This window comes from Dendrobium catenatum, unplaced genomic scaffold (assembly GCF_001605985.2).
Source record: "Dendrobium catenatum unplaced genomic scaffold, ASM160598v2 fragScaff_scaffold_1024, whole genome shotgun sequence".
Classification (NCBI taxonomy): Eukaryota; Viridiplantae; Streptophyta; class Magnoliopsida; order Asparagales; family Orchidaceae; genus Dendrobium; species Dendrobium catenatum.
In genome coordinates, this window is record NW_021319486.1 from 3,753,715 (window position 1) to 3,762,041 (window position 8,327).

General features: G+C 35.4%; 1 protein-coding gene across 1 annotated transcript; it reads right to left on the bottom strand.

Annotated features, from left to right (window-relative positions):
* Nucleotides 1–2,543: 2,543 nt before the first annotated feature.
* Nucleotides 2,544–3,968, bottom strand: LOC110097149. Its single transcript, XM_020823395.1, has one exon. The coding sequence runs from the start codon at nt 3,966–3,968 to the stop codon at nt 2,544–2,546; it is 1,425 nt and encodes a 474-aa protein (XP_020679054.1).
* Between the last annotated feature and the right edge of the window lie 4,359 nt (nt 3,969–8,327).

Genomic DNA, 8,327 nt, shown 5'->3' on the forward strand with positions numbered 1-8,327 from the left:
TCCCAAGCTACCATATGAAGCTTCTTGTTTGTGTTGACATCCCTAAAAAATAAAAATCTAGAACTAGATTTTTTGAAAACCTTATGAACTGCTTTAGGTAAAATCGCACCTCTAATCCAATAAGCAATGGTGTTTTGGATAGTGAATTTTAAATATTGAAGTCTACCTTCCATGGATAGAATTGTGGCTTTCCAACCAGTGAACTTCTTGTGGATGCTATCTATAAGCGGCATATAATCCTCAATTTTAAGCCTATAGAAAGACAATGGAATGCCCAGGTATGAAATATTGGTAGATATGTTATAAATGGAGAGAGCATTACATATATCTCTCTGATTGTGCACATGTTTAGGGAACATAATCGCACACTTCTCATGGTTTACATGCAGTCCGGTCATACAAGCAAATTCTTTGATAATGGAAACCAACAAGCTACAATTTTCAAGAGTAGCTTCTCCGAAAATGAGGACGTCGTCAGCGTAGAGCAAGTGAGATATAGCATAACCATTTAAAGTAATCCCTTTGAAACCTCTGTCCTCTAAAAGATTAGAGAACGCATCCATGACAAGACAGGAGAGGTAAGGACTCATAGGGCAACCCTGTCTGAGCCCAGCAGAAGAATGAAAGTACCCTTCTAGTGCCCCATTAATAAGGACAGAAAAATTGACATAAAAAATACAAGCTTTGATCTAGTTGATGAAGACACTAGGAAAATTTTTCTGAAATAATATAGCAATAATGAATTCCCGTGAAACAGAATCAAAAGCTTTCTTAATGTCAAGTTTGGCACAAAAAAAATTACCATTTCCTTTTTTCCCCGCATGGAATAAAATATCAGAGGCAAGTAAGATGTTATCAGTTGAAACTCTAGATTTAAGGAAACCTGCTTGATTGTCTTTAACAATGATATTCATTACTGGCTTCAACCTTTCAGCAATGACTTTTGCAATAATTTTATAAATCACATTACATAGAGCAATGGGCCTATAATCAGATATGTTGACAGCATTTTTGTGTTTAGGAATGATGGCAAGAACTGTAGATTTTACTCCATTAGGCATATAGCACTTAGCAAAAAAAAGATTTGACTGCTCTGCAAACAACCGGCCCTATAATGTGCCAACTAGACTTATAAAAGTGGAAATTGAACCCATCAGGCCCTGGACTTGAGTTAGAAGCACCCGAAAAAACAGCTGTTTTGATTTCTTCATCAATCACAAGGGAATTAAGAGAGATTTGATAGCTTAACGGTAAAGCAGCCCCCAAAGGAAGAGACCCAACATCCTGCTGCAAAGCATTGATAGGATTATATAGATTTTGAAAGTGTTGTGTGATGGTAGCAATCACAGATTCCCTATTGGAGGTAGGATTAGCAGTGAGAAGATTGATAAGAGATTTTCTGCTGCCCATTCTGCTCCTAATCTTCGCATATAGGAATTTAATATCATCTTCCCCATGTTTAAGCCAATTAACCTTGGCTCTTTGTATTATCCAAGAAGCATACATTTTGTTGAAACTAGCCAACTGCGAACTACAGTTTCTATAAGCAGTAATAAGCTCAACATTGTTATGATCCGCCAACAATTGATCAAGAATAATCCTTTGATTATAATTCAGATGATCAAGATGCCTTTTAAAACTATTGGAAGAAGCCCAGGTTTCTTTTTTGATATCACATTTAAACTGCTTGAGAGTTTGACACAAATGTGAAAGAGGATTGCCATAGCAAGGCTTAGAAAAACTCTCTAATAACATTGCCCAATATTTATCTACCTTAGTCCAATAGTTTTTGAAGAGGAACCGATGAGACGCCGGGAAGGAGCTCCCAGAGTGCAAGATGATGGGACTGTGGTCTGAACAAGAGGGATTTTGGATGGAGCAAAAAGATTCTGGATATTTACTCAACCAACCATCATTCACAAGAACTCTATCCAGCTTAATGTGGATAGGATTATCAAGACGTTGATTATACCAAGTGAAGTTGCAGCCAACAGAGCGAAGATCCTGGAGACCATTAAGAAAAATACATTCATTGAAATCTTTCAGGGCAGCATCAGTAAGAGGGGAACCACCAAGTTTTTCAGTGGCAAATCTGCAACAATTGAAATCACCAATGATAGCCCAAGGGACATGACTCTCAGGAGTAGCAAGAGAGAGAGAGTTCCACAATTCTTTTCGATCATTCATACTGTTAGAGACATAAACAACAGAGAGCTGAAAAAGGGTTTGATTAGCCACTAAAATCAAGCCAGAAATCAGTTGTGAAGTAATGACAGAAGGGATGAAAGACAATTTAGAAGAGTTCCATTTCACCCAAATTCTTCCTGAATCAGATAGATGAAAGTTATTGCAGCTGCTCTCACTTAAAAAGAGAGAATGAGAGAGATCAAATTGCGGATCAGCAAGAGATTGGATGTTAATCCTATTCTCCAAAATACAAACTAGATCAAGCTTAAAGGACTCAATAAGACGCTTAAAGCAAAGTACTTTATCAGGTCGATTAAATCCCCTGATGTTCCACGCTGCAACAGGTGGAAAAGACATCAAGAGTTTTGTTTGTTCTGGGGTTTTTTCCCCTGCTTCCCCTTTGCAGGTTTTTTGGCTGTCGTTGTTTCATTCTTCTTATTTTGCTTGCCCAACATAACAGGCTTTTTATCCTTCCCTAAGAAATCCACATTAGCAGCTTCATTGTCTAAGTCCTCTCCCGAGTTATTAGAATTATCCTTCATATCTCCTTCTGCATTTAGAAGATCAAATTTGTTCGGAGAAATAAAAACCTGCCCAGCCGAAGTGGTTTGAAGATTGGTAGAAGAAGAAGAAGACACAGCGTTAGGAGAGTTGAGATTTGGAATGCCCAAACTAAACTGGTCCCCAATGACAGGAGTATTACTAAGCGCCAAATCATAAGTTTTAGAGTTTAGTTTGTTAGAGGTAGGAGAATGCGGTTGGTAGTGAAGATTTTGTCCAGTAACAGAGGAAGGAATAGCAATAATGTTGTTGGCAGGGACATGATTAGTAGTTTCCTGAATGTCAGCTTTTGAAATAGGCATTTTCACAACATACCCAGGGTTTGAGTTGGGTCTACGAGGAGGCTTCCTGCTCATACTCCTACCCCTATTGTTTTGCAAAGTCTTACCCTTTTCAGCTTCTTGATCATTGGAAGCTTTCTCCGGGTTTTTCAAGCATGAAGAAGAGAAATGCATTAAAGACTTATAGTGCTGACAAGGAGAAGGATGCCATTCGTACTGCACTCTCAAACATACCACTTCCCCATCCAGCGAAACCTGTATCTCCTCCGGATAAGCCGCATGACAGTCCACCAAAACACAGATCCTGGCATAGGTCAATCTTGTTTTCTGCTCCGTCAAGCTATCAGCAGCAACCGATATACCGATTTTGCTAGCGATCCTCGATATTCCCTCGGAGTTCCAACATGCAAGGGGCAGGTCGTGTATCTTCACCCAAATAGGTACCGATGCAAAATCTTCCTTTTTAGGGACAAATTTTGGGTGCCACTTTTGAAGAACAAATGGTTTACCCAAGATAAACCAAACACCTCTCGACCATACCGATTCAAAATCATCAACACAAGAGAATCGGAATAGGAAAAAGCCATCATTTAGAGAAAGTAACTGAACTTCACCTTTCAAGCTCCAGGTTTTTTTAACTGCAGAGAGCAGGGCTTCATAATATGGCCGTCTCCCTATGGAGTAGCCAACCATACATAGCTTCCAATCTTCCCCACCGTGTGATAATTTCTCCCCAGAAAAAGGGATAATATCCGGCTCAGAGGGGAAGTGCGAGAACTTTAAAGGATTTGGAGAAGATTTTGTGGTCTCAAACATTTTGTTCCAGCTCTTGGGGATCACTCTAGCCAAACCAGGAGAGTTAACCAGAGGAGGGAACCCAGAAGAAGAGGGAGGAACAGAATCCATGTGTGAAGGAGGGGAGGAAGTTCCCTCCGGCATCGCCGGAGGGAAGAAGAAGGATGAGGAAGGAACAGCAGCTAAAATTACACTCCATATATTCCGTTTTAGATCTACTCAAGCGAAAACCTTTAGACTCTAAGGTTGACCTCCATAATTCAAGTTTACCTTCAACTCCCTCTCTAGTCTTATCAACAAGAAGAATATCATCAGCAAAAAGCATACACCAAGGTACATCATCTTGCAAATGTCTAGTGAGAACATCCATGACTAAAGCAAATAGACATGGGCTTAAGGCTGATCCTTGATGTAAAGTGGAGGGTTGCGTTAGGTAGTCGACAGCCAGCGCAAAATTTGTCGAACAAAAATGACATGAACGTAACAAAGTCCTGCTTGATAAAAAAGAAACTGTTAACACGTGGAAGATAAATCCTCTTAACAACTAGAGAATAATTCCCTCACTTCAGACATTTTGACAAAGGGATCATTAGTTTACTAATGAAAGCATTTGGCTTTATTTGATATTGCAGTGATGTGGACATAAGTAAATATTTGATTAAATTAATGTCTAGAGTGTAATAAGTGTTTAATTGAAATAATGAATTAATTATTAATCAAATAAAATAAATAAATTTCCTAAATATTTTTTGGGAAGAAATATAAACTTGGTTTAGATGTAAAAATTCTAAAAATTTGTAAAGATATAAAGATGCACATAAGTAGTCTAAGAAAGTAATATGCGATACAAAGATTTTAGCTTTTAATGTTCTATATAATAGATTAGATGCTACAGAGGGCAATATATATATAAGAGATAAGAGTGGTAAAGATTTAGTTAAAGAGAAGTGCATTAAGGATGAAGATAAAAAAGTGCTTTTATTAGAAGAGGATATTCAACAAAGATGGATGAGATATTTTACTAAGCTTTTCAATTAAAATTATGAGAATACGGTTGACTTTAGTGACCTTAGCACTCTAAATGAAAATAGATGTTTTTGTTTTTATCCACATATTAATAAAACCGAAGTTAGAGAGTGTTTAAAGAAAATGAAGAGTGGAAAAGCTGTTGGACCTTATGATATTCCAATAGAGGTGTGGAAATGTTTAGGAGATGAAAAAATTTCATGGCTTATAAAACTTTTTAATATTATTTTGAATATTAAAAAGATGCCAGATGAGTGAAGAATGAGTGTGTTGATTCATATTTTTAAGAATAAAGGTGATGCACAAGATTGTGAGAATTATAGAAGAACTAAGTTAATGTGTCATACTTTAAAACTTTGGGAGAGAGTTGTGGAGAATAGGTTACGGCGTAATACTAATGTTTCTCAAAATCAATTTGGATTCATGCCAGGTAGGTCTACTATGGAAGCTATACATTTATTGAGATGATTGATGGAAAGTATAAAGAGAAAAATGAGGATCTACATATAAGAAATGGGTTAATAATGCTTATATTCAAGTCATTAAGGATATATATATGTAGGAGCTATTACTTGTGTTCAAACACAAGGTGGTTTGACCAAATATGTTCCTCTTTCAGTTGGATTACATCGAGAATTATCCTTAAGCCCATATCTTTTTTCTTTAGTCATGGATGTTCTTACTAGACATTTGCAATAGGATGCAACCTGTTGTATGTTTTTTGTTGATGATGTTCTTCTTGTTGAGAGACTAGAGAGGGAGTTGAAAGGTAAACTTGAATTATTGAGGTCAACCTTAGAGTCTAAAGGTTTTCCTTTGAGTAGATTTAAAACCGAATACATGGAGTATAATAGATTTAGTGGGAGGATTGTGACTTTGGGTGATCAAGTCATTAATAAAAGTATATGTTTTAGATATCTTAAGACTATTATTTAGAGTGATGGTGAAATAGATGGGGATATTATTAGTAGAATTCAAGTTGGATGATTGAAGTGGAGGAATGCATCAGACTTAGTGTATGATACAAAAGTACCCCTTAAACCAAAGGGAAGATTCTATTAGATGGTCGTGAGACTTGCAATGCTTTATGGTGTAGAATGTTGACCATTAAAAGAGAAGCATAATATTAAGTTAAGTGTTGCAGAGATGATGATGCTTAGGTTGATGAGTTGCTTTACACTTAGAGATAGGATACGAAACGAGCACATACATGAAAAGGTTGGAGTAGCTCCAGTGGCAGATAAGATTAGAAAGAGTCGCCTTAGATGGTTTGGTCACATAAAATGACGGCCTTCGAATGACCCAATTTTTTTTTTTAAAGAGATGTACTGGATTTGGCTCATATTAAGAAATATAATTATTACATATCAAATCTATTCAGAAGAATATGAGAGGAACGATGAGGTTTTCATGGATTCTGATGTTCATGAAGTATTTAAGTTTTAAGTGAGTGTTTACCTTGAATCTCGTTTTAATAACATTTAAGATTTTGATTTATAATTTGTATCTATGATGATGAATCACGTAAATATATCAGTGGTTTATTTTATTTTTATCATTTTTATAAATTATTTTTAATTTTATGAGTTTTTTTTTTTCTTCCATTATGAGGATTATGCCTTGCCTCGCATTGATAAGACAAAACACCTCAATTCCGTGTTTCGTCTTTTTAAACTATGCACTAAACTATCTAGTTTTAATATTTTCCAAAATTTGAATACATAATTAAGACTAACTTAATGGTTAGATTATTCAAGTAGTATCTTGTATGAAAATCTCTCCAAACACAACACACCTTGGTCTGTTAAAAAAAAAAAAACTCACCTTGGTCTGTTGGTTGAGAGCTTAGACTACCAACTAAGAGGACTTGGGTTCGAATATTGTGTATGCGATGTGTATGAGTCTGCCTTAATTGGCCTGAATGTCCTAAAAGAAAAAAGAAAAAAGAAAATCTCTCCAACTACTCCTAGGTGGACTTACCTTGTATAAAATGTTTACAAAATAATGAAACTCTGCAACAAAGTCATGCCCCCAATTTTTTCCCTCTAGGGGTTGTACACATAAAAAAAGTCTTGTCTCATTTTCTACATATTTGATCATGGGCATGATACCAAAAATAATTCAAAAGAGATGCCTTGCATGTATGAGATATTATATTATTAAATTAAATGAATCAAAATGCCATGCCTTGATATCAAGGGAAAATGGGCATTAATTGTTTTTTCGGATGGGGCAATGCACTGTAAATAGTGTGTTGAAGCGTCCACAATCCATATAAGTTAATTGGAGGTTGAGACTTGAGATAGATGATGCCACACTAGTTTTAAATGACCTCATTAATCCATGCATCAGAAATAAACAAAAAAATTGGAATATTTCTTGGTTGAATTTGGGCTTTTTCGGCATTGGGATCATTAGTGTGAAAATGTGGAGCTCAATAGGTGTAGAATGTATTTGTACCTAAGATGTTTGATAGTTGAGAACTTAGTAATTGATTGGATGCTAAAAGTTATGATAGAGTTATCTTTACGGGAAAATTAGTTTAATTTCCAACTTAATAGTTCTTTTTTTGTACGTTGTAACTCTTCTCCATTCCCCTTTTACTAGGAATGCTGTTCTTTAGTTGTTGAATTACGTATGTTAAACAAGAAACTTGATTATCTGTTCTGATGGAAAAAGCAAAACTTTCTTCTGATATTGTTAATACTATCTCTTAGTGCAAAACTTATAAGGATTAAAAAGCACAACAAATTTTGTTAGATAATCGCATAGGGCGAAATTTTTTTCTGTGTTATTTTTCAAGGGTAATATATTTTAGTTAAACATTTATACTACTTTTTATAGTGAATTTATTTAACAAATAAGTTCAAGAACATACAAAAAAGATATTGAAGTTAAAGATAGCAACGTCATTTCCTAACTAAAATATAAAAAGAAATGTACATGATAAAGTGGTGAGCTGCGTAAGAAATAAAGTAAGAATAATAAGAAGAGCTTAATGGAGTCCCAAATTACACAGGAATGAGCATAAGCAAATACAATACAGATTCGTATAAATGACAGTGCTAATGAACTCACTTTCTCAATCATAGCAAAAAGAATTATTCCAATGATCAATCGCTTTCCAGTTATTTGACCTTTAGCCACCTACTGAGTGGGTAAAAGCTTATAGAGCCTCCACTAATGGTCAAGTGTCAGAACAATCATAGCCTTTTTGGAAAATATGTTTTCTGTCCACTACCAAGTATCATGTCATCTTCATGTATATCTAATAAATTTGTCATAAATAAATAATATTAATATTCAAGACTCGAGGCCATGCCAATGATGACTATTAAACTCAGGACTAACAAGTTTATAACAAATACTACAACAACAACATCAAGTCTTTGTCCCACTACGTGGGGTCGACTACATGAATCCTTTTTCGCCATTATGTCTTGTTAAAAGTCAATTTCTCATTTAAATCTAATAAAG

Bases quoted from the DNA above. Each gene is read 5' to 3' on its own strand.
- LOC110097149 (XM_020823395.1), bottom strand. From the start codon at position 3,968: ATGCCGGAGGGAACTTCCTCCCCTCCTTCACACATGGATTCTGTTCCT.